This window comes from Cynocephalus volans, chromosome 1 (assembly GCF_027409185.1).
Source record: "Cynocephalus volans isolate mCynVol1 chromosome 1, mCynVol1.pri, whole genome shotgun sequence".
NCBI lineage: Eukaryota > Metazoa > Chordata > Mammalia > Dermoptera > Cynocephalidae > Cynocephalus > Cynocephalus volans.
This window is the reverse complement of record NC_084460.1, coordinates 197,702,123-197,729,251: the sequence shown is the minus strand read 5'-3', so window position 1 is coordinate 197,729,251 and position 27,129 is coordinate 197,702,123. Positions and strand designations below refer to the sequence as shown.

General features: G+C 36.7%; 1 protein-coding gene and 1 pseudogene across 3 annotated transcripts in view; both read left to right on the top strand.

Annotated features, from left to right (window-relative positions):
* Positions 1 to 27,129, top strand: part of PTPN4 (protein tyrosine phosphatase non-receptor type 4) — a 214,065-nt gene that overhangs the window by 180,172 nt on the left and 6,764 nt on the right. For all 3 annotated transcript variants that reach the window (XM_063092274.1, XM_063092261.1, XM_063092266.1), the window contains 10 exons: positions 2,133 to 2,286; positions 5,828 to 5,911; positions 6,005 to 6,061; positions 11,359 to 11,515; positions 16,677 to 16,843; positions 17,917 to 18,007; positions 18,088 to 18,149; positions 22,276 to 22,422; positions 23,817 to 23,945; positions 26,155 to 26,303. In XM_063092274.1, the coding sequence (XP_062948344.1) occupies positions 2,133 to 2,286; positions 5,828 to 5,911; positions 6,005 to 6,061; positions 11,359 to 11,515; positions 16,677 to 16,843; positions 17,917 to 18,007; positions 18,088 to 18,149; positions 22,276 to 22,422; positions 23,817 to 23,945; positions 26,155 to 26,303 (1,197 nt within the window). The remainder of the gene's footprint in view (positions 1 to 2,132; positions 2,287 to 5,827; positions 5,912 to 6,004; positions 6,062 to 11,358; positions 11,516 to 16,676; positions 16,844 to 17,916; positions 18,008 to 18,087; positions 18,150 to 22,275; positions 22,423 to 23,816; positions 23,946 to 26,154; positions 26,304 to 27,129) is intronic.
* LOC134374082 (tubulin polyglutamylase complex subunit 2-like) lies at positions 13,892 to 14,834 on the top strand (annotated as a pseudogene).

Sequence of the window (27,129 nt, the reverse complement as noted above, 5' to 3'; positions counted from 1 at the left end):
AACTATGAAAAATCAGAAAAAAAAATTCTAATCAACTTGCCTTAAGGGTTACAATTAGGCCTAAGTAAAGCATGAGACCTGTTGATTAATATGTGTGGATTCCGGTGACCTCTGTTTTTTGTAAACTTTTGGAGACTTTATCAACTGCTTTTTAGAATGTCACGTCTGTGAGGTTCTGCCTAGGGACATCCATCTTTATCTGCTCTAATCCCATGTAGTAGGCCATGTTTGAGGAACATGTTTTATTCTAGTTCATGGAAACATTTCTGTGAACCAGCAACACTTGAATGTATTGGTCCTTAGAGGTTTTGGTTCTTGGCAGTTTAAAGTAGCATAAAAACTACTATTTGGGGAATCCCTGGCCCTTAAGGCAGATCTCAATGAAGTTTTTGCTGAAAAAGAGGGTGTGTGCTCTGATGCAGTCGTTATAGACTTGTCAGAATTTAGAGCATTCATGTCCTGAAGTACACCAATGTCTAGGCTGAGTGGTCATTACTTGCTTATGTAGTGGTTATATTTTATACCAGATTATAAAATTTCAGGAGGACTCTATTCTCTCTTAGGAGAAATTTCCATGGAGGACCATACAATCACATCATTTATTAATCCCAACTGACTTCCTTGACACTAATCGTGTTTTCAGCTTCAGTACCCATATCTACCAGGTATCTAGCAGCCAGCTTCTAAATAAGTTCACACCTCCTCTACCAAATGAGAACATGTGTGTCCAAAGATCACTCTGGCAGTGATCTGTATATCAGTTATCTTGGGCTAACTTATGCTGCAATATCAAATGAGCCTTTCAGTGACTTACAACAAGGTTATTTTTTCCTCACATTATACGTACAGCATGGGTCAACTGTGGCTCTGTTACACATTGTCTTCGTTCCAGGGCCCAGACTGACAACAGTCCCTGTTTGGGATTTGGCTAGTCTATGGCAAAGGAAAAAAAGAAGCATAATGAATCATGAGCTCTTTCTTAAAGCTTTCTTTCAAAAGTGACACATAACCACTTTCTACCTACATTTCATTGGCCAAAGCAAGTCATATGGCCAAGTGTGATGTCTGGGAAAAGGCGGAGGTATGAAGAATATTTTAAACAATAATATATCTAACACAGTTCTACTTTCTCAGGACCTTACAGCTTGGGTGCTAGATATCTGTTGTCAGTCAACAAAAGAGTAGATACTATGTGAAATCTGTGCCCGAATACCACAGCAGCAGACATGTGGCTTGATGCAGCAGCTCTCTTACCTGTCCTTAGGCAGTGAGACAGTAATTCTTTTATTTCCCCAGAGGACCTCTCCATAGGACTTCCTGCCATCTCAGAGATAGATAGTAACCTCAATAATGGTCACAGCTCTTATCAAGAACCATTTTCCTCCCCTTGCCTATTCTCTCACTTTCTCACAAACTGCACAACTTCCATGTATGTATGCTTCCTAGGACATAAGTTGAACCATTGGTTCCCTCTTCTGGCCTTTGTGGAAAACTCACAATTAATGTTGTTACACATATTATGCTTGTTCTTAAAAGCTACAGTTTCTAACTTGAAGTTTCCCCTATCATACTTAGCTCTTTTAATCAATTCCTGATTGGACTTTTGCTTTTTCACCTTACGTCATATACTCTGACAATGTCTCCTACAGTGTTGTCTCTTCAGTGATGATCTCAACACTCAGATTTTTAATCCTTGTCACATCAGTGAGTTCATTGCTCTCATGAATCATGTTTTATTTCTACATAGAGTAGGTCAGTCACTTAAGTTCATTAGACTGTACCAGGTGTTTTATCTGTTGAACAGCTCAGTTTTCAATTCTGAGTTCTCCTTATCTGCCTTATTCCGTGACTACCCATGACTCCACTTAAAAAAATTTTTTAGAAAGATGTGTACATTGTTAGAGCAAATTAACAAATATATAAGTGTTTACAGATTTGATAAAGTAGGAAATTAGATTTACTACTTCCAAGTTAAGAAAGTTTTCATTAAAAAATGGCACTTGCAAATAAATATGGTATTTAAAGCCTGTCTCCTATAAGGCATTTTAAATATCTGACCCTAACTTTTAAGAAAACAATTCTATAAGACAATTTCCAAAATATTTATTATTTTTCTTTTTTCTTGTCTCCAGGGAGACCCCTGGAGATGGACAACCTCCAGCTTTACCACCCAAACAGTCTAAGAAAAACAGTTGGACTCAAATTCATTCTTCACATTCTCAGCAAGATCTGGAAAACCATATTAGTGAAACATTTGATGTTCCATCTTCCCCTGAAAAACCTACTGTAAGTAGCTTCTTCAAATATTCTCACTTTTCCTTGAATTTTTTTAATCCTAAATGAAATTTCTTTTGCACTGTGGCATGTTTTAGTTGTAAATTATATTACAGTACTTTCTCTTTTTTATCATATTAGTGGTCATGAACTGTGCCATGGTGTAACTCAGTTGTGGAGTTCCATTTTGTCATCATTTATAAAATTCTTATTGCTCTAGAAGTTAAGTTCTTGACAAATTTATGTTAATTTCAGTTTGGCAAAACATACCTGTACTACCACTAACTTTACTATATAATTCCTTATTAGCACAGACTCTTTATCATTTTCATCAACCTTTTGAAATTAAGTGCATGTTCTTGGACTGTATGACCATTCTCTGTTCTACAAAATAATTTAAGAATTATTTTAGTGCTTTTGCCTTAAAGAACATTCTTTTACTACAACAAAATGATAAGTTGTTAGAATCTCCTGGTTTATGAATTTTTCATTGCTCTCTCAAGTAGATGTAAATAAACCGGAAGTGAGATTGTCAGTAAATTTTAAGGATACACTTTGCTCCTGAAGAAGTTCCTGAAGACAGAAATATGGGTGTGTTTCAGGAAACTTAAAGGGAAATAAGAGAAAGAAATAATATGCAGAGAAGGGACGGTCCACAGCAAGTATTGATTGACATGTAGTGCCAGAAGTCTCTAGTGGCCACTATACTCATTGCCCTCTCCTTTCTTCACCCACAGTCTCCTCACATTATCTAGAATTGAAATCAAGAGAACACCATTCTATTCTCCCACACTTGTTGCTCCACTACCATGGATACATCAAAAAGAGATCAGAATTCTTGCCAAAAATGAATGACAACTCTGGTGCTAGCTGTGTGGTGGTTCTTATATATCATTCATTCATGCATTCATTCATTGATTCATAGTTATTAAACTTATGCTGTGTGCTAGGCACTTTGGTGGTAGTGAGAATACAAAGATATATAAGACATGGTCCCTGCTGTTACATAATGTACAATCTAGTTTGTTTTTTCCTTCAAAAATTATTCAATACCTGTATGTGCCATGCATTGTTATAGGCTCTGGGGATATAACTGAATAAAATAGAAAAGAAAAAAATGCATGCCTTCAAGGGACTTGTGTTCTGGGGATAAGGAGGAGACAAATAGTAAATATGGTAAATAATTTAAATATATAGCGTATTAGTGTAAATGCTAAGGAGGAAAAATAAAGCAGGAAGGGGACTAGGAATTTCAGGAGTAGTGTTGCAATTTTAAATACTGTGATCTAGGGATAAACTTAGTGATAAGCTATGTAGATACGTAGTAGAAGAGCAGGTAAGCTAAGGGAATAGCAGGTACAAAGACAGGACTGTGACTGATATAGTCAGGGAACACCTTGAGAATCAATGTGGCTAGAGGAAAATGTGCAAATGTGGATGAGATAGGTAAAGGAGAAAGCCAGATCCTAAAAGCCTTCCATTGTAAGGATTTTATCTTTTAACCCTGAGTGAAATAGAAAGCAAATGGACATATCTGAGAAGAGAAGTAACATGATCTCACTTAAGTTGTAACAGAATCACTCTGGCTATTGTGTTTAAAATAGATTGAAAGCAGGGCAGAAGTAGAGATACTGGTTGAGATATTGCAGTATTCCAAGCAAGTAATGGTAGTTTGTCCAAGGTGATGGCAGTGGAAGGAATTAGATATAATTGTATTCTGAATATATTTTTAAAGTAGAACTAACGTGATATGCTTATGGACAGATGTGGAGTACTAGAGAAAGGGAGAAATCAAGGATTAACTCCAGTGTTTTCAGCCTAAGCAACTAGAAGGATAAAGTTGACATTTACTGAGATATGAAAGGCTACAGATGGCCCAGGTATGGGTAGAATATTAGGAGCTCAGTTTGGAACATGTTAAATTTGAGGTGCCTATTAGGAATCCATTTGCAGGTGAAAACAGTTGGAGACGTGATTCTGTAGAGGTCTGAGCTGCAGTTATAACACTGAGTTGATGGCATGTTGATGGTATTTAAAACCATGAGACAGAAGGCTGGTCTGTTCACTCACTGAGTTAGAGCCTGGTGTTGGTAGCACCAAGGTCAATAGTTCAGATCCCCATACCGGCCAGCCGCAAAAAAAAAAAAACACACACACAAGACAGTAAAAATCACAAAGGAAGTTGTGTAGAGGTTGCAGAAACTGAGCCTTTGGTCCTCCAAATGGTAAACACGAGGGAGGTGAAAGAAACCAGCAAAAGAAACTGAGAAGATAAATGCAGAAAGATAGAAGGAAAATTAGGCAACTGGCTGGGGTGAAGAAAGAGAGTGTGACCAACTTTGTCAAATGCTACTGGTAAGTCAGGTGAAAAAGATGAAGACAGAATTGAACACTGGATTTAGCAGTGTGAAAATCTTTGGTGTCCTTAATTAGAATCGTTTTGGTGGAGTAGTGGGGATACAAACTTGACTCTAGGAAGATGGAATTAGAGGAAATAGAGATAGCAAATATGGACAACTCTTTCAAGAAGTGTAGCACCAAGAGGAAGGAGAGAAATGGGACAGTAGCTGGATGATGAAGTGAAATCTAAAGAGAACTCCTTTTTTAAAAAGGGAGAAATGAGAGTGTTTCCCAGAAGGATGGGAAAACAGATACTGCACTAGAGTACAGAATTGCTGGCAATGTCCTTGAGTATGGAAGAAAGGATGGGATCTAGAGTAAGTAGGAAGATAATTTGAGGGCAGTACGAAAAGTTCTATTGTTAGAAATGATATAGGTAATTCACAGAGTATATAAGAGTAACTAATTAGAAGAGATCATCTCTGATATGCGTCTTGAAATATAAATAAGAATTATCCAAATGCTTCCCTTCAAAGAGCAGGCATAGAATTACTAAGTGAAGGCTAGTAACAAATAGCCATGTGTTGAATGATTCCATGTATGTGAAATGTCCAGAATAGTCAGATCTGTAGAGACAGAAAGTAGATAAGTAGCTGACTGGTGCTTTGGAGACTAGAAGGTAGAAGAATGGTGAGTGACTGCTAATGCATACAAGATTTCTTTTGGCACTGATGAAAATATTTTTAAATTAGACAGCAGTGATCTTTTTACAACTCTGTGACTAGAGTAAAAATTATTGAATTATACACTTTCAGTAGGTATCATATCTCAATAAAGACATTTTTAAAAACCGCATATATCAAGTAGAGAAGTATCATTTGAATTCATGTACCGTGTATGAGCATTTGCTAGGCATCAAGCTTTGAGCCAGGTCCAGAGCTATAGCGGTTAATAAGTACAGACATGGCCCCTGTTGTTCCTGGCACTTTTAGTCTAGCATGTACTGACAAGAAGGCATGAGAGAATAATATCTAATTTGGGTAACTGCAAGCTGTTAGTCAACGAAATTTACTTTCCTGAACTAGCATTTTTATTAGAATTGTGATTCTTTTTATACTGTAGATAATATAAGCATACAAAATGCATGCTTCATGCATATCTGAAGGTCAAATTATAAATGAAGAAAATTACAAGTTATTTTTGTCTTTTTAAGCCTAATGGTGGTATACCACATGATAATCTTGTTCTAATCAGAATGAAACCGGATGAAAATGGAAGGTTTGGATTCAATGTAAAGGTAATCAAGAATTTATGTTGTACTCAGTTTTTAAATTAAGATGTTCTTATTTTTGTAATATTTGAGTAATATTTGACTTGCTCTCTTTTTAAGGGAGGATATGATCAGAAGATGCCTGTAATCGTATCCCGAGTAGCACCAGGAACACCTGTGAGTTATCTAAATTTTTCAAATAAATCCTGTTCTCAAGAATATGTATTCATTACTTTCTTTTTTTTTTTTGTCTTTTTCGGGACCGGCACTCAGCCATTGTGAGTGCACCGGCCATTCCTATATAAGATCCGAACCCGCAGGCGGGAGCATCGCTGCGCTCCCAGCACCGCACTCTCCCGAGTGCGCCACAGGCTCGGCCCTATTTATTACTTTTTATTAGTTTATTTTATTTTTTTTTTTTTTTTTGTCGTTTTTTTTTTTTTTTTCGTGACCGGCACTCAGCCAGTGAGTGCACCGGTCAGTGATTTTTTATTAGTTTAAATAAGAGAAGAAATTTAATCATTTCTTTTGATTTATCAAGTATCAAATGTTGTTGGCTAAATCTCTTAAATTGCTGAGAAGTTAGTTTTTATTTGTTCCTGTCTCTAAGAGTTTTTAAAGTCCTTGTTTTTATAAAGAAGATATTTATGATTTTTCAATACTTTAAAAGTGTTATCAGATTCTATCAAAATAACCCCCTTAAAAATACAAAACATAAGGTTCGGCCCATGGCTCACTTGGGAGAGCGTGGTGCTGACAACACCAAGTTAAGGGTCAAGATCCCCTTACTGGTCATCTTTTAAAAAACAAACAGGGCCGAGCCCGTGGCACACTCGGAAGAGTGTGGCGCTGGGAGCGCAGCGACGCTCCCACCGCGGGTTCGGATCCTATATAGGAATGGCCGGTGCGCTCACTGGCTGAGTGCCGGTCACGAAAAAAAGACAAAAAAATAAAAAAACAAACAAACAAAACAAAACAAAAAAACATAGAGGGATGGTTCTGTAGTTCTGTTAGTTTTCTTAGTTTTTTATTTAGAATAGTTTAAGTACATTACATTTGCCTTTCTCTTTAAAACATTTACTTTAAATGGAAATACAATAAAGATAATTTTTTAAACTTTATTATGAATATTCTGAACAAAAACACAGAAAATTTTTTTTTTTTTTTTTTTTTTGGCAACTGGCCAGTCTGGGGATCTGAACCCTTGACCTTGGTTTTAAAACACCACACTCAACCAACTGAACTAACTGGCCAGTCCATAAATAAAGAAAACATTGTATGTACCCATTATGAGGAATCCCCTGTTAGTCATCATTCAGCTTCAACAATCATGAACTTTCTGCTCACCATAGGACAATTTTTAATTAATTCTGGGTACATTAACTTTATTGCTCTTATGTGTAACAAATATTGCTTTCAAATTTCCATTTATATTGTTACCTACTCTGCTTAATTTCATTTTTCTTACCTAAATGATCTTCAAGTGTCCTTTATTATTTAAGTATCTCTGTCCTAGGAAAGATATGAATCAGCAGCTTGAGAGAAAGAGGCCAGCTATGCTTTTTTTTGGTGCTTTGCAGTAACCTCAAAATTGGCTTGAAAATCACAGTTGAGATTGAACAAGGATATTGTGATATGTGGTTTTGGTTCTGGTTTTTAAGGACCTTGTTGGTTGCAAATAACTGGGTACTCATGGAATACTCCTGGCATAAGCATAAGCATAAACACAAAATGTATCAGGTGTCGCACAAAACCCAATGGCAGGAATGCAGTCAGACCTCTGGAAGGAACTTTAAAAACCATCAAGACCACTTTTCATCTCTATTTGTTTTTATGTGATTATTTCAATCTTCTCTTTCAGGACAAATCAGTTTGTGCACTAATGCAGCTTCATCTCTTGAGCCACTCCAGATAAACATACAGTCTAAATAAAAAGAGTGCATTTGGTAGCAGCTTCAAGCCAAGTGCTGTAACATCACTACCACACACTCAACTCAAATCAGATTGTGACTCCTAAATCTCCACTAAATAGAAATTGTATAGCTACCTACCACTATTCTAATCCTTGGTCCATATGGGTAGGATATGATTACTAATAAGTTCCAGATTTATATATTACCAACTCAGTAATCTCAGAGTGACTAAACCTCAGTCTAAATTATAAACTCCTGGGAATTAAACGCTTAATAGATCCAACTTGGATCACATGTCCTTGTTTGAAAAAATTAATTGTGGTGAAACATGGGACCAGAGAAATTATGTATAAAATAACTCCTGGAGACAAACTATGCATGTAAAGGATGGGGACAAAGATGGGGAAGATAATCCAAAATTATCTATTTAATATGTATTTAATGTGAAATATGTATGTGTTTGGGACTGCAGATGAGGAGATGAAAGATTCCCAAATTCTCATCTGTGATGTAGAAAGCTAATAGATAATGTCTAAAATAGTGAAGAAATACAAAAGAGAGGTGTTATTTAGAGATACAGAGGTAAATACAAAAGGATGTAGCTGAAATGTTGAAAGAACTTGCCTCTAGAGACAGGGAGATGGTAGAGAGGAAGACAAATAGTTTCTTAACAATCTTACAGACCTAGTCAACTCTTTAAACTGTGATTTTATAACCGCTAAAAACAAAAATTTAAACTAAAACTTTTTTTAACCAATTATATATCTCTTCACCTGATGATTCCGCTTTCAGGAATTAGAACAAAGTAAAGCAATAGGAATTTATCATTTTTATGTTATTAATTTAGTGATCACTACAGTCTTTCAGTTGGAAACCACATTTTAGATGATTGGGGGAGAGGGATAGGGTTTCTAATATTTTTTGTCACTTTTTATATTGGGTACCTTCTGAAATGGATAAAATAATTCCCAATTTTTTTTTTTTTTTTTTTTTTTGTCTTTTTCGTGACCGGCACTCAGCCAGTGAGCGCACCGGCCATTCCTATATAGGATCCGAACCCGCGGTGGGAGCGTCGCTGCGCTCCCAGCGCCACACTCTTCCGAGTGCGCCACGGGCTCGGCCCAATAATTCCCAATTAAAGTCATATTTTTCTTCCTGTCTGATTATCTTTTAACCAATAGCTTTTGCTCCAACAAAATTCATTTTAACATACAGTTTATCTAGACTTCCCAGATCATAATGAAATGCAAATAAAAAATTCTATAACACATCTGACAAAGGCAGGTTAAGTATGAGAGAGTTCCCTTAGTGATGATGGATACAGTAAGAAAGACTCATAACTGTCCTTTTTAACACATAGACCACCTCCTCTTTTCTGGCCAACTACACTATCTACAAAGTAATGTGAGAGGATTGCTTTTTCTGCCGTGGCCCATTACATATCTCCCAGTACCATTAGCTCCCAGTTCACCACACTTCAGGAATCTCAAAGACATTTACAAAAACTTTGAACCAAATTGGTGCACAAAAGCATCACACTGCTAAGGCAAAAAGGGAGTATATGAATGTCTGTCATTGACTTCACTACAGAAATAGAGAAGAAAGCAACTAGAGAGAATGAACAAATTAAATTTGAATATTCCATATTTTAAAGCTTTGGATTAAATTATTTTTATTTTCACAACAACTCTATGAAATAGTAAGAGTAAATATCTGCTCCATTTTTAGCTTCAGGTGTCTACGATCACACATTTTCGAAGCAGTAGAGGAAGCATTTGGCTTGTAGGCTAGTACTCTTTCCACTAATGACAACACCTTGTTGGATTTTATTGACTTTGTGTTTAAAATGAATTTGAGTAGTTGTGCTTTCATTTCTTCCTTTGCTATAGGAAGTTCCCTTTTTTGTAAGATTCAGCTCCATCATTTCCTTCTCTACTTGGCCTATCATTCTTCAAACTTGACACTCATGTGTTTTCATTGCTGTGTTCCCAGAACACACTGTTCATATTTATATTTCTCTTGTGTCTTTTACCTTAATTCCTGGTTTGTTTTCTGGGTAAAGTACAGGCAGTTCTTTCTCACTTTACACAGACTGTAAAAATGACCATGCAAGATGAAATTGTACAGTAATCTTGATGATCAATGGGAAAAATTACAGTTGTTTCTTTGACCTTTATATCTTTTTGTCAAAACATTAAAATCTTTCTTACTGTCTCTTATAAAGGTATATAGAAATGAAAAAATAGTAAAGCTAATTTGATTTAGCATCCTGTAATTTAAAACAGTAGAAGCATTGAGAATTAACATGTTTTATTTTTTTGTACAGGCAGTTGTCATGTAACTTATGATATAGTGTGAACATCTTTTCTTACCTTGGTAAATTGTCATAATCCTTGCTGAGTTTGGATCCATTTTGTCCTTAGAACTTTCAATGTCGTGAACTATCAAGAGTTCCTTTGGGTGCATATCTAGAGTTCACAAATGCAGTAGTCAAAATTTTTGTGGTTGCCTGTTTTTTCTCTAACTCTATTTATGTTCAATTTGAATTTTACTTATAACATTAATCACTCATTGTTTCTTTTTTCTTTTTTTTTTTTTTTGGCCTTTTCGTGACCGGCACTCAGCCAGTGAGTGCACCGGCCAATTCTATATAGGATCCGAACCCGCGGCGGGAGCGTCGCAGCGCTCCCAGCGCCGCAGCGCTCCCAGCGCTGCACTCTACCAAGTGCACCACGGGCTCGGCCCTTTTTTTTTTTTTTTTTTTTTTCGTGACTGGCACTCAGCCAGTGAGTGCACTGGTCATTCCTATATAGGATCCGAACCCGTGGCAGGAGCGTCACTGCGCTCCCAGCGCAGCACCCTACCGAGTGCGCCACGGGCTCGGCCCCAATCACTCATTGTTTCTTTGCTACACTTTCACCTTTTTTGGTCAGTTACCTCTTTAGATTATCCATTTTTATATGGGTTTATTACTGGGAGACAAGGAGGCAGCACAACTACATGCTTTGTTGTCTGTGCATGAACTGAGTAACAGATGTGCATTGTCAAATCACCAACAGACTTCAAAAGAAGTGATGTGATTGGTCAGTGATCATGATGTGTGTCTGTTATTTATGTAGTGATTTTAAGACTGAAGAGCTAGCCACAAAGTTTGTGATTTATGCAGTTATTCACAGTTCATACATCATGGTGACTAAAATTTGAACCATGTTGTTGGGGGACTGATGTTATTTAACTAAACCATGGTAACTGAGGTTTGTATGTATGCAGACAGTGCAAATCGAGGGCTGCCTGTATGTATGCACCTTGAAATTGTCAGTCCTTATCTGTATGTCTAAGAACATAATAGGTCATCAGGAAAAAAAGTTGACTGAAGAAGGAAAAAAAATAGTATATCCATGGGAAAGCTAGATTTCTGCTTTTTTTCAAATAGATGAATGAATGGATAAATGCTTTTCTATATGTAGTTTTACTGCTATAGAGTCTATAAAAATAAATTCCTGTGCTTTAATTTGAGAAAACCACATGTAAATCTGAGAGCTTGTCTGCATTACATTACAGGCTGATCTCTGTGTCCCTCGATTGAATGAAGGGGACCAAGTTGTACTGATCAATGGTCGGGACATTGCAGAACATACCCATGATCAGGTTGTCCTGTTTATTAAAGCTAGCTGTGAGAGACATTCTGGGGAACTTGTGCTTCTAGTTCGACCTAATGGTAAGTACTCTATGTAGCACCAGATATTTGTCATAATTTAGTACTGCACGCAGCAGCCAGAGTGTGCTTTTTAAAACATAAGTCATGTCAGTTTCCTGCTCAAAGTACAATGGCTTCCATTCCTAGTTAGAATAAAATCCAAATGTTTGGCCCCCTCTCCTCCTACTCAGCCTTGCTCACTTTCCTCTATTCTATATTGGCTTTCTTGCTGTTCCTCAAATGTTACAGTCTAATCTTCTTTAGGGTTTGTGTCTTTGCTGTTCCCTCTGCCTAATACACTCTTCCAAATTTTGATATGACTTGTATTCTCACTTCATTCAGATCTCTGCTTAAAAGTCATCCTCAGAAAGGCTTTCTCTTCTGACTACTCTAGCTAAAATGGCCTTACTCTTCCCCCAATTGCTCTAGTAGTAGTAGCAAGTACTCAATAAATGCTTGTCGAAAGAATGAGTAAATTTGGAACTCTGTTCTACTTTTAGAAAACTCCATAACAAGCTATAGATAAAGCAGTTTTTAAAAAAAATTTGTCTATACTGTTAAATCCTGTTTTCAATTGATGATGTCCACTTTCCTACTCATGTCATCCTCTGCTCTGGACAGCTTACTTATTAATTCATAGTCACAGAGTCCCAAGTTTGGAGAAACCTTAAACACTGTAAGCTTTAGCTCTTTAGCTAATTGTGCTTGAGTTTCCTCTACCACAACCTCAAGAACATCCTACCTATGTGGAACACTTGATGGCTCCTGAAGCAGAACATTCCTCTTTTGGATGGCTTGAACTATTAATTGAACTAAAAATCCATCTTTCTTCAGTCCTTTTGTTCCTAATTCTATCACTTTGTGCTATGCAGAATAAGTTCAATCCCTCTTCCTTCAGTTTTTTGACAATAGCTAATATTTACCAGAAACCCTACTCTCTCTTTATCCAGTTTAACAGTCCCAGAGCCTTCATCCAGTGTTGATATGACATTATTTCAAGTACTCTCAGCACTCTATCAATCTCCTCTAAGGGAAAATTCCTATTTGCCTCTGTCCCAGCATTAGAGATATTCTTTAGACTTTGTTCTGAACAGTTTTATTAATCATAGTTTTAGCCACAGAGTAATTATTGGTTAATGCCATGATACTACTTGTTGAATATGCACCATAGGAAAGTAGAATGTAATTAGAATTCGACTTATCACCCAATCCTGCAAAATTTTGCAGGAAGTTTTCTTTTTTTTTTAATAAATAATCTTTTTATTAGTAAAGAAATAAGTAACCCTTTTTTAACCTTTAGGTGCAAACAGGCATTTTTATTTTATCTTCTGTACTTTGTGTACTTCTCCTTTCATGGTCTAAAAATGGCTTTCTAGGAAGATTAAAAGGACTTCAGCAGAACATTCTATTTTGACTTTTCAAGGAACTTGTTCATTTAGACCTGATACTTAAGTGATTCATTACTAAGCATTTTCTGTCACATAAAGCTACTTAAATTTTATACCAAGAATAATATTCTGTTTTATTTATCTATTTTCTCTTGTTAATAGATATAAAAAACTTTAATAATATCTAATAGTTATTCAAAGCACCTAGGCTCTTTTGTATATTCTTATTTAATCCTCACAGCCATCCAATAAGATAGATGAATTATCACCATTTTATAGTTGAAGACACTTTGGCACCAAGACATTGGTTACCTGCTCATAGATTCATGACTGGTACAGAGCCAGAATATGAACAGAAGTCCATATGACGGCAAAGACGTAGCCTTTTTGCAATTTCAAATTGCCTCATTTATACTTTAAATTAGGAAAAGAAGCCTCCTAGGGCCTACATCTTGCAAAAGATCTTTCTAACATTGTTTTATAGTCAAAATCTGGACCATGATCTTTATTCAATTTCAGTGTGGGTCTATCATGTTCATTTTTATTTAAATAACATATAATTAAAATTATAAATTGCTTTTCCAAGAATATACTTTTCTTTTTCTGATCTTTTCCCCTTTAATTCTTAATCCTTCTTGGCAAAATGTAGTCATACCTTTTTGTCTTTTCATTCTTCATGTCAGAAATGTATTTTTCTCGGCTTACTCAGCTGGCCCCAGCCGGGCAAAGGGTTCAGGGCAGAGGGAAGGCTGTGTGTCTGGGAGGTGTGGTGTGGCACGCCAGCTGGGGCTGCAGGAACAAGTGCCTCATGGAGCTGCTACTGTCGGACTAGCCCAGACCTTCCAAACGGATCCCGCCGTGCCCTCAGGCACTAAGAACTACAGCTCCAGGCATTCCATGAACTTGGCCGAAGCACTCAGGCAGGGTCCAGCTGTGATCCAGATGGGGTCCAGCCCTCCTCTGGCCCACATTGCTCTCGCAGCTACTCTCAAAATGGGTGATGGGAGCCATGGATGAGACGTCACCCCCACCACACCTGGAGAAGCTGACCCTGGGCATCACCTGCATGCAGCCTGGTATCTTCCCCTAGAGTGACAGAGGTGATACCATCGTAGAAAAGATAACTGCTGAACGTCATATGATTTCTTTGTGGGAACAGAAAAATGACTCTGTGATGCCTGAGGATGTGAAAACATTCTTTTGGCGGCTGGCCAGTACAGGGATCCAAACCCTTGTCCCTGATGTTATAAGGCTGCAGATGTGAAGAACTTTTACCTGATGATCAACAGGTTCCACATGACAGAGTATGAAGCTAGATGAGCACATCATTCCAGTAGGCAGTATGGTAATTAAGAGTATCTCAAAACTGACTCAGCTCAACCAGTCTGCCATGTATTCACTTCCTAATGTACCAACTCTGGCAGACCTGAAGGACGATACACATAAAGCCAGTGAGAACCCACCAGAGAAGCCTCACTTTGACTTGCAGTGTAATATTTGAGCTGGATTCCTCCAGTGGGAATGGGAAGCTTTGTTTGCCTTGTCTACAAAGGTGGGAAAGCAGCATTAGCACAAGACACTGAGATCTGGTTCCTGGACAGAGTGTTATACTGGCATTTTCTCACAGATGCCTTTACCACCCATTGCCGTCTGCTTGTCACCCATCTGGGCCTGCCCAAGGGGCAGTATGCCTTCACCCGCTATAGCATTACCCCACAGGCCAGGCGATGGTTCTGCATGTATAAACCATCACTTACAACACAAACCTGCTCATGGAACAGACAGACTCCTTTGTGAACAAGCTGGATCTCGGCAAAGTGTTTAAGAGCAAGAACAAGAGCTTAATCCCAAAAAACAAAGGGCGTGTGCAGCCCACAAGTGGCCAAAAAGAGCCCTCAGGTCCTTCCACTTCTAAATCTTTCTCTGGCTCTGGAAACCCTGTCCAGAAATGAGTACACCCACCTCCAGTTCCCCACCCACACCATGGCAGTGATGTCTATGCACAAATGGCCCCTGATGTAGCCTCAACCTCAGATTCTGGATGTGGAACCATAGGACTCTTCCTGTCTGAGTGACAAAATCCTAGGCTTTTTACTCCCACTGATATTACTCAGGAATTGGAAGGGCATACGGAGATCTCCCCAAGAGTCCTTCCTTCCTACCCCTCACAGAAGGTTGTGGCATCCCCTGCATCTGGAAGCAGTGGGGAATTTGGATCTTGTTTAAATGGCCATATAAATCTGTTGAGAGCTTTCCTCTCTTTACACACCCACCTGCAGTCCCTTAGCAGTGATTAGAGAAATCCCCCACTGTTTTTGAACCATGAGGCATTAGAATTGCTCTGTTTGGTTTGTAACCACTAGTCACATGTGGCTATTTAAATTTAATTTTTTTTTTTTTTTTTTGCATCTGTCCTGTACCGGGATCTGAACCTGTGACCCTGATGTTATAAGGCTGTGCTGTAACCAACTGAGCTAACCAGCCAACTCTTAAATTTTAATTAATTTATATGAAAATTTTGTTTCCTTAATTGCATTAGCCACATTTCAAGTATTTCATATTGGAATATTTAGTTAGTAGATTCCATATTGGAACATTTTCATCATCACAAAAAGTTCTGTTGGACAGTGCTGTATTACTGTGTTTTCATACTGCTCTTCGTCAGATCAATTAATTTTTGTTGTTAGATAATATTGATGCCTTAATTTGATGGGTCATAAAATACTCTTGAAGATACAGTTATATGTTCTTTATATCCTTTATACAAACATACCTCACTCTGCTCTTCTTTTTCAGTTTCCTCTGAAGTTTGTCTTCCTCATTTAAAAAAAAAAAAATTCCCTTTAAAAATGCATGCATACCTGAGAAGGAGCAAGAGAAAAAGATGCCTACCTTGGCTTCATATTTCAGAAGGCCTTGCTCTGGCTCTCATTCAACCATGTCCCTTCCCAGTGGAGTCAGGATTTTGCAGGACTGAGGGGCCATGCCAGTCCATTACCTATAACCTCCCTTCCTTTTCTAGACCACTTTTCTTAACCCTCAGTTTCTGTCCAAATAGCCCTGAACCCACTTCCTAGGCTTTTGTGGGCATTAGGCATTATTCACAGGTCCATTCTCCTAGTGCAGCAGGGTGGCTGAAGGGCAGCAGTTTGCAGAGGAAGTTATGTAGCCAGAGCTTACATGCGGGCTTGGATGTTTACGTGTATGTTTATAGGCCCCCATGTTGAAAAATATAACTGAGAGTGGGAAAAGAAGTAGGATGGACTACAGGACTAAGATCTAGGGTCTGACTGTCCTCATGCTACCATGATCATGAATTCTGGCTTAGAATTCTCATTTGAAATCTGGTCTTCCAGTTTATTTTGTAGATATGTCAAGGAAAGAGGATAGAGTATATTTTGTTTAGCATTCTGTTTAATTTGTTTGTAACTTTTTATATTTAGACATATGGTATATAGGCCTCTATTTGTACTCTTGTCCTAGTTCCCACAGATTAAGGGCAGGGCTATTCAGAGCTGCTTCTTAGCAGCTCCTCTTTTTCTCAATGTGTCTTCAGGTTATAGACATTCAACCATAGACCAAGAACCCTTCTTTCCCCCAAAGGTACAGCAAAACCCTTTCACTCCATAGCCACTCTGTGTCCCCACACAATGGCATCAAACTCAGATAGGGTATAATTCTTCATAAATTAATTACTTTTCTGACACAAAATTAAAGAGCCTATCTGGCAAGTTTCTATCGTGAGTTTTAATGAATTTTAATGATTTTCATGGCTGTGTTCCGTTTTATTTTAGCTGTGTATGATGTAGTGGAAGAAAAGCTGGAAAATGAACCAGACTTCCAGTACATTCCTGAGAAAGCCCCACTAGATAATGTTCATCAGGATGACCATTCCCTGCGGGAATCAATGATCCAGCTAGCTGAGGGGCTTATCACTGGAACAGTCCTGACACAATTTGATGTAAGTAATGTCATTGTGTAGAAGAAGTGTGTGCCTGTATTTTCTAATTAGTTTCATGGTTTCTTAACTGCCTTATTTACTATTCATTGTAATTTATAAACTAAAATGGCATTCTGAAAAATTTTGACATAACAAGAGTCCTAAGATGCAAGTTTTTAAAATTGCCTCGCAGGGCTGGCCTAGCTCAGTTGGTTAGAGCACAGCCTTGTAACACCATGGTCAAGGGTTTGGTTCTCTGTACCAGCCAGCCACCTAAATAAATAAATAAATAAAATTGATATATAACCTTTAAAAAAACAAAATAAAATTGCTCCCCAAATACTAGCTATGGTTATATATATAAATAGGTGACTGTTTGAAAAAGAGGGATAAGGAAATCTTATACATATGTCATCAAACTAAATTTTTTCTTATAATTAAATAGCCGTTTTTATGAAAGGGAGCAGATGAGGATAGGCTATTGCAGACTTAAAAATCTTAAGTTGAAGAAAATAACATATTTGAAGTTTATATCTTGTGATATTTAAACTTTCTAATTTTTGTCAGCACAGTCATATTTTTTGCAGGGGGTGGGAGCAGCTGGCAAGGATGGGGATCTGAACTCTTGACCTTGGTGTTATCAGCACTGTGCTCTGACCAGCTGAGCTAACAGACAGCCCAGTCAGTGCCGTCTTAGATAAGTGTTGTAACTATAAAACATTTAGGGCATATGACAGGTTTTTTTTTTTTTTTCTTTTTTTTAAATTCTTAGTTTATATTCTGTAAACATCTCCAAACTAAATGAAAGCTAAATGTTTTCTGCAGATTTGCTATTCAGAACTTCAGGTACTTCTGCTGTAAGCAAAATTGTTTTCACTTGTTTTTACCTTTTTCCAAAATATGTATAATTTGTGTCAGAAACTAAAGAATGCAGCTTTGCAAATCTGGTTCAGTACTCTACTAGCCTAAGGTACATCACTGTACAGCTGAGGTATTCAAAGAAAAAAACCTGTTTCCTGTTAGTATAGAAACAAATCGGAAAAACAAAACAAATTATTGATGGCTTGTTGGACTCGTACTTTTTTTTTTTCTAGCAACTATATCGGAAAAAACCTGGAATGACAATGTCTTGTGCCAAATTACCTCAGAACATTTCCAAAAATAGATACAGAGATATTTCGCCTTGTAAGTATCTACCATATCTGTTAAGTTTAATCTTTTTAACATAACTTTATTAAAACATTGTTTCTTTTCAATTTTTTCAGATGATGCTACACGGGTCATTTTAAAAGGTAATGAAGACTACATCAATGCAAACTATATAAATGTAAGTTTATTTTTATTACTCACTTGTCATTTGGAATAAATAGGAGCCACTATAAACTTTGAGATTCTTTTTTGTTAAAAGCCTGACCCTGATAGACTATTAAAACTTTCACATATTGAGAAATATTATCAAAGCAATATGAAAGAAAAGTTTGATACTAGCATGTGATGTACAGATACAGAAGTGGAATAATGCAATCCAGAAACAAACTGAAATAAATACTGGAATTTTGTTTATGTTAGAGGTGGATTTTTAAATTATTAGAGATAATAAAACAGATTACCCAGTGAGTGGGTTGGGTCATCTGTCTAGAATATATCATTGTAAGGAGGATTAGTTTTCCCTCATCCAGGAGAAAAAAGGAACACTACTTAACTTTGTAATATAGAAAACTTCAAATGTACAAAATTAGAGCAAAAAGTAAAATGAATATACACATCACTTAGCTTCAGCAGTTGTCAACTCATGGCCAGTCTTGTTTTACCTATACCCCCACACATTCAGATTGTTTTGAAGCAGATCTGTAAATGATACCATTCATCTATAAATACTTTACCTACTCGCTTTTGATGTCAACATATATTCTAAATATATCAAAATATAAATGTAAAAAGTGGAATCATGAAAGTACTTGAAGAAAATATGTGAGAATTACTTAAAATCCCAGAAAGGGGAAGGATTTTCCTAAGCTGAGAGACATGTCTAAGCTATAAAGATTGATGAATTTGACAATGTAAAATTTTTAATTTTTGGCATGCTTAAAATGTACTAAAATCAAATGACAAACTGAATTTTAAAAATATTAGTAGAGTCTTATTTCTTCAATATACAAAGATTGAAAATTGAATATAAATGAATAAGAAAAATAAAGACAGTCAATGAAAATAATGGACTAAGGACATGCGAAGACAATTCATAGAAAAGGAAATGCAAATGGCATTTAAATTTTTTTATTTATTTATTTTTATTTATTTATTTTTTTGTCATTTTTGTGACCGGCCGCACCGCGCTCAGCCAGTGAGCGCACCGGCCATCCTTATATAGGATCCAAACCTGCGGCGGGAGCACTGCTGCGCTCCCAGCGCTGCACTCTCCCGACTGCGCCATGGGGTCGGCCCGGCATTTTAAATTTTATGGCCATTTCCAAATCTATAGAAAAGCAAAGAGAACAATGTGAAAAGTCCCCAGTGTACTCTTACCAAGCTTCAAGAGATATCAAGAAATGGCCAGTCTTATTTCATCTAAGCACTACCCACCCCCCAAAAAATTATTTTTTAAACCCAAATATATCACTTTATTTGTAAATACAGTCAATTCTCGTTATTTGAGGTTATGTTCCTCTTCATGAGCACTGAATTAGCAAATAAATTAGTACTGAATTGTTGCTTCTAAGGAAAATACAGGATCATGTTCCCACAATCCCCTAGTCACATTTTTATCAGTTGATCAATACATAACCTTGTTTCTGTTTAAAGACACTTTATTTAATATATATTGTTGATTGATTAACATTGAACTCACAGCCAGCAGCACTGTACTCATGCCTGAAGGAAGCTTACCTAACACATATATTTTCTTCATGAGGCATATCACAGTCTTCTTGTACTTAGGAACACTGGACAGCACTTCAGCACTACACTTGCATGCCATTTTAAACAGCAAAATCACCATCAAAAAACACAAAACTGTGAAAAGCGTGGCACTACATAGTATGCAAAAAGGCCACTTGCTTACAGTATGAAAGCTAAAAGAAGTAGACACAAAGTGTCTTATTTGACCTTAGCTGGAAATGTGTACATTGGATGAATGTTCTGAGCCTGTCTACAGGAAAGCCCTGCAGCTGTTTAGGGGTTACAAATAAATTATAGCAAGTAGTTGAATTCACAAATATAGAATCGATGACTAGGATTGGCTACTTTTAGTATGTACCTCTGATAAGGACAAAAAAGAGAAGCACAAATCAAAACTGCAGGGGATTAGTATTTTTCACCTCTGAGATTAAAAGATCAAAACATTTGATAATACCAGATAAAGGATATAGACTTGTATGTGGTATTATCTGAAACCTTGGGGGTCAAGTATGCTTTGGGATTCATAATTTTGGGGTTTTTGAAAGATTATTCAGTGTATATACCATGTACTATAATAAGTAACATCCCCTGCTGGCTATAGGACAAGTACCCTATAATCAGTTTTTTTTTTTTTTCCCTTGGTGGCTGCCCGTACAGGGATCCATATCTTTGACCTTGATATTACAACACCACACTTTAACCAACTGAGCTAACCAGCCAGCACTTGCAATGAATATATTGGTAGTCGGTAGCAAACTACAGATATTCCTACTAAGTGGGACTGATAAAGAGTATAAATAGTCTTAGGTCATCAGATCAGATTTTGCTATCAAATGAGCCCAGGTCAGGTCAAGTTTACCAAAAATAAAAAACAAAAAAACTTGCATTTCAGAGATTTGGAAGTTTTAGAATTGTGGACAAGGTATTATGGATATATTAATGAGAGGATAGGAGAATAGACATTCCTCATATATTATTGGCAGAAGTATTAATAGGTAGAGTCTTTCTGGTGAGCAATTTGGCACTATCAATCAAAATTTTAAATGCACATACGCTTTAATCCAGCATTCTCATTCCTTTCTGTTGCCTATACAAATATATTTCTACATTTGCACAAAAATGTTAGGTTTACAAAAGTGTTCAGTTCAGCCTTGTTGCTAGAAGCAAATAAATTAGCAGTAACTTAAATGCGTATTAAATAAATTATGGTATATTTATACAGTAAAGCCATTAAAAAGAATGAAATTTTATGTGCTAATCTGTCATGATCTTAAAGATAAAGTGAAGAAAAGAAATAAGATGCGGAACATTATACCATTTTTTAAACAGTGTTATAGAAAAGTGGGAAGATGTTTTATGTGGGTATTTCTGCATTGTGTTTAAAATAGCTCTGAAAGGGTATATTAGAAACTAGGAAAAAAGATTGCCCTCCTGGGTGTAAACTAGAGGCTGGGATAGGAGGGAGACTTCTCTCTGTATTCACCCTTTGTTATTTTATTTGCCGTGTGCATGTATCATTTTTTTTTTAATTCAGTCTCAAAATATAATAGGATGATGACTCATCTTCCCCAAATATCTCACTTCTTTCTGAAAATAATGAATTTAAAATATTCTTCTAATATCTTTTAAAGTTATTTTATATGTAAAATCCAAGCTAAAACAAGTGGCAGAATTTTTTTTTTTACTGTCTCTGTCTCTGAGACATGATTCTCTGTGAACTGTACTTAAAGCCATAATTATGTTTTGGGGAAAAAAATTTTTTTTTTTTTAAAGAAAATGAAATTTTATTAATATTATCTTTTACATTCTAGGATGTTGTTGTGAAGCAGTTGGGAGGGAGGTGAAGAAGGGAAAAGAGAAAGAAATGGGATAGAAGAAGGAGGGAGGAGGAGGGGTGGGATTGAGGACTGTGGCACCGCCCCCCCGCATTCCCACAAGGGAGACCAGGGAGCTTCCAGCAGTGGCTTGATCATTGCTGGGCAGGGTGCAGACGTCAGAGGGGTGTGGAAAAGCCCTCAGCCCCCTACTACCCCATCTTGGGAGAGCCCAGGGAGCTTCCTGCAGTGGCTCGGTGGTCACCACCGGGCTGTGGAAAATATTTAAATTTCTGTTTCTACTAATTGGGTTGTTTGGGTTTTTTGTTTTTGTTTTTGTTTTTGTTTTTGTTTTTGTTTTTGTTTGGCACCTGACCAATATGGGGATCCAAACTGTTGACCTTGGTTTTATAACACTACACTGTAGCCAACTAAGCTGACTGGCCAGGCTCTACTAATTAAAAGATAAATATGTGACATTGCCAAGATAAAATTAAGAAATTGTAGGCAGGCTGGTTAGCTCAGCTGGTTAGAGCATGGTGCTGATAACACCAAGGGCCAGGATTTGATCCCTGTACCAGCCAGCTGCCAAAAAAAAGAAATTATTGATAAAGATTTGTTTTATTGACTGCAGTGTATTGGGATTAGTTTCATTCAATTTAACAGTTAGTGGATGTTTTTTATATTCCTGATCATAGTTTAAAGTAATTAATGTAAAAGATTTTATGTTCTTTTTTTTAGATGGAAATTCCTTCTTCCAGCATTATAAATCAGTACATTGCTTGTCAAGGGCCATTACCACACACTTGTACAGATTTTTGGCAGATGACTTGGGAACAAGGCTCCTCCATGGTTGTAATGTTGACCACACAAGTTGAACGTGGCAGAGTAAGTCACAGTTGAATTCACACATTGCTTGGGCTTTTTCCAAAGTACACCGCTGATCTGATAAGAAGCTTTTATGTAGAGTACATAAAGAATTCTTACAACTCAACAATAAAATGACAATTAACCCAGTTAAAAAAATGGGCAAAGGATTTGAATAGACAGCTCTCAAGGAAGATATACAAATAGCTGATAAGCACATGAAAAAATGCTCAACATCATTAATTATCAGGGAACTGCAAATCAAAAGTACAATGACATACCTTTTCATATCCATTAGAATGGCTAAAACAGAAAGGACGGATAATAACAAGTGTTGGTGATAATGTGGAGAAAATACTGCTGGTGGATTTATGAACTTAGTGCAGCTGCTTTGGAAAACTGTCTAGCAGTTCCTTAAATGGTTAAACGTAGTAACCATTTAACTCGGTTACCATAATAACTCAGCAATTTCATTCCTAGGTATACCCAAGAGAGTTAAAAACATATGCCCACACAAAAATTTGTAGCAGCATTATTCATAATAGAAAAAAAGGAACAACCCATATGTACCAAATAAAGTGTGTTACATTCATACAGTTGAATATTATTTGTCAATAAAAGGGAATGAAATACTGATACATGCCCCCACATGGATGAACCTGCAAAACATTATGCTAAGTGAAAGAAGTCAGTCAAAAAAGACCACATGTTGTATGATTTTACTTATATGAAATTTTCAGAATAGGCAAGTCCTTAGGGACAGAAAGTAGATTAGTGGTTGCCAAGGTCTGGGTTGGGAGAAGAGTGATAGGATAGAGGAGAGTCATAGTGATTATTAATGAGTTTCTTTTCAGTATAGTGAAAATGTTCTAGAAGTGATTGTGATGATGGTTGTGCAGCTCTGTGAATATACTAAAAACAACTGTATACTTTAAATGGGTGTGTTATATGGTATATGAATTACATGACATTAAAGCAGTTAAAAAATCTTTAAAATTTAGTCAGGATATTTGCAGTATCAAAATATAACTAAACAGATTACATATTATTACAAAGGAAAAAAGTGACAATGAAAAAATGTTAATAATTGGCAGACCTAGCTGAAAAGTATATGAGAGTTTATTAAGTTATTCTCTAAGTTTGAAAGTTCTTAAAAATTAAAACATTTTGGGGCTCGCCCATGGCTCACTCAAGAGAGTGCGGTACTGATAACACCAAGGCCATGAGTTCGGATCCTATATAGGGATGGCCGGTTAGCTCACTGGCTGAGCTTGGTGCTGACAACACCAAGCCAAGGGTTAAGATCCCCTTACCAGTCATCTTTAAAAAAAAAAAAAAATTAAAACATTTTAAAAATTGGAAAACTTGGCTTTTATATGTGTATAATTTTATTTATTTATTTCTGTTGGTGTCAGGTTAAATGTCACCAGTATTGGCCAGAACCCACAGGAAGTTCATCCTATGGATGCTATCAAGTCACCTGTCACTCAGAAGAAGGAAACACTGCCTATATCTTCAGAAAGATGACGCTATTTAACCAAGAGGTAGGAAAGCAGAATATCTATTCATTAGAAATGTTTTGTTCACGGTGAAGAATTTGAAAGCTGAAGATATTTTTAGTCTGAATACTGGTTACTAGGAAATATAAAAATTACTGAACTATTTGTCTGTTTCAATGGGATATTTTGGAGTTTTATTAAGAGTATACTGCTATCGACTAATAAGTGTATTTCCAGTTTCTACACCTAAAGATGAATGGTCAGTGAAAAAAGAGTTTGGTAAATAATACTATTATTACTACTTTGCCTACTCATAACAATTGTACCAAGGCTGTGTTTAATTATAAAAAATTCTTGATCAAAGTAATATCAGTGAAATATTTGGGTGTGTCTGTGGAAATAGAAAAACAAGATTGAAAGCTATGAAATTATTTCCCTTTTTTAAAAGAATACAGGAGAGCAACTTCACAGTCCTCTAAGTATTAAGGAAGAAAAGGTCATAGGCTGGACTTTCTGACAGCAGACTGATTATAGATTTTTAATTGCTAGCTTTTCTTAGTTCTGCCCGGGTCACTCCCCTTGGCTTCCAAATTCAAAGGCAGAAAGCCAGAAATGGAAACTGCTTAATAAATGATGGCTCGGTACCCCAATTGGAAGATGTGTGCATAGGGCACCATGCTGCCAATCTGTCAGGTTGCTAGAGACAATAAACCTCAGTTTCAGTGCCTGCATCTAGATATTCCCATGCCAGTCACCTTTGGCTTTGAAGAAGACTAAAAGAAGAAGGAAATAACTGCTAGAGAAGAGCAAACAGCACGAAGTATGAAGGCCCACTCTGTCATCAGTGGTTAAGCCTTTAGAAATGGGAACTATACTTCTATCCCAAGAGTGTGCTTAAAGGAGACCAGTGAGACAGAGTCTTATTGACCAAAAGGGAAGGAGCCAGAAGTTGTGCTAATTTATAGAAAAGGAATCTGGCATTGAATGAAGCTAAAGTTAGAGGAAGTAAAAATTAGAATTAGATTTCTAAATCTTACAGCCTAGAGAGTCCATCAGAATGAATTTAGGGTTTGGGGGCATATACTGTTAGTTCTAATGTAACAGGCCAAGCCAATAAGATAGTTCTTCATTTTCTCAAATAGGTAATGGAAGAAAGCCTGTGTATGTTTATATAAAACAATATCTTCAGCATAGTCTCTTTATTATACTCCACCTGTAGATTTTCCATGGCAGTTTTATATACTGTAATGACTTTTCTTTACACACTCTGAGTACCTCAAAACTATGCTGAGATACAAATTAGTTTCTAAAGTTTGAGCCAAATATAATTGGGAAAACAAATTTGCTACCATAAATAAATACACACATGGATAGACAAATGATGGACATACAGACACTACCCCAAATCTTGATTACTTTTTACTTTTATGGTCTTTTCTGGAAGCTCCCTTTAACGTAAATGGCAGTAACCAGATTTCATAGTATTGAATGGACTGTAGCTACCTGTTATTGAGCATATGGTGCCAAGTAGCTGATTGGGTGATTTACAGGTCCTCTCATGGAATTTTTTCAACATAAGACTGTCCCTTTGAGATGTAGATGTTACTTCATTTTTCAGTTGAAGGAAATGAGGCTCTGAAATATTAAATGCCATATCTGGCAGAGTCAAGATTTGAACCAAGATGTATCTAAATCCAATGCTGTTACTCTCTTCATTATACCAATCATTGGCTCCAAAAAAAGAAGTAATCCCTGATTTGACTTTGTGTTTTTATGATCTCCAGTTTATAATCTACATTTGTGGTGAGATTTTATTTTTCTAATTTGTATAATTTCATCTGTGTTGTGTTAGCATTAACTCAATTTTGTTCAGAGAAAATGTTTTTTACCTTATTTTTGCTCACCTAACAATTCTTTAAGTTTCTTTAAGTGTTTTCTCTGAATCTTAATTTGTTTCTACCTGTTTACCTGATTATCATCTTAAAAATACTTTTAAAAAAAAAGAAAATACAGAAATTGAGTTATTAAAAAAGTAGTAATACAAGTAGCCAGTAGTTAAATGGATACAACTGTCACTATAAAATGATGTCTTTGGGTTGAAATTTTGGGTTTTAGTGAGTTTACACATTACTTTTTGGGGGGGAGGGGAATAGTTTCTTTTGCTTTCCTTCTAAAATTAAAATGACATGAAAATTTATTGATAATTTAAAGATAATTCCTGACTCAAGGTGCATAATTTGTCTCTTGTACTTAGAAAAATGAGAGTCGCCAAGTCACTCAGATCCAGTACATAGCTTGGCCTGACCATGGAGTCCCTGATGATTCAAGTGACTTTCTGGATTTTGTTTGTCATGTACGAAATAAGAGAGCTGGCAAGGAGGAACCTATTGTTGTTCATTGCAGGTATACTGTTTCCTGTCTTTTGTGAATGAATAGCTGACTAGATATGTCATTTTTAAGAGGGAATACTATTTTATTTTGTCCTTATAATTGTCACTATGGTCATTAGAACTCAAAGCTGTGCTGTGAAGATAGAAGGCAAAGGATATGTTCTAACATATAATTGGCAGAAACTTTATCTGTAAAGAGATAGTAATACCTATTATACTGATTCTTAGAAGCTCATCCTTTTCATATTTTAGCATGTTTGAAATTGGAATGTGTTTTACAATTAATGGTAGCTTAGATTTGATGAAATACAATATTGTAGGGCCAGCCCGTGGCTCACTTGGGAGAATATGGTGCTGATAACACCAGGGCCGCGGGTTTGGATCCCTATATAGAGATGGCCAGTTGGCTCACTTGGGAGAGCGTGGTGCTGACGGCACCAAGTCAAGGGTTAAGATCCCCTTACCAGTCATCTTTTTAATAAAAAAAAAAAAAAAAATACAATATTGTAGGTTGTCTTAGTCCATTTGTGCACTATAACAAAATATTTGGGACTGGGTAACCTATAAAGAACAGAGATTTATGAGTTTTGGAGTTGGAAGTTCAAGGTCAAGGTTCAGTGTCTGGTAAGGGCTGCTCTCTGCTTCCAAGATGTTGCCTTGTTGTTGTATCCCCCATAGGAGGCAAATGCTGTGTCCTCACATGGCAGAAGTGTTGGAAGGAACAGAAGGGGTGAACCCACTCCCTCAAGTCCTTGTATAAGAACCCTAATCCCATCCATGAGGGCTCTGCCCTTGCGACTTAATCACCTCTTAATACTATCACATTGGCTATTATGTTT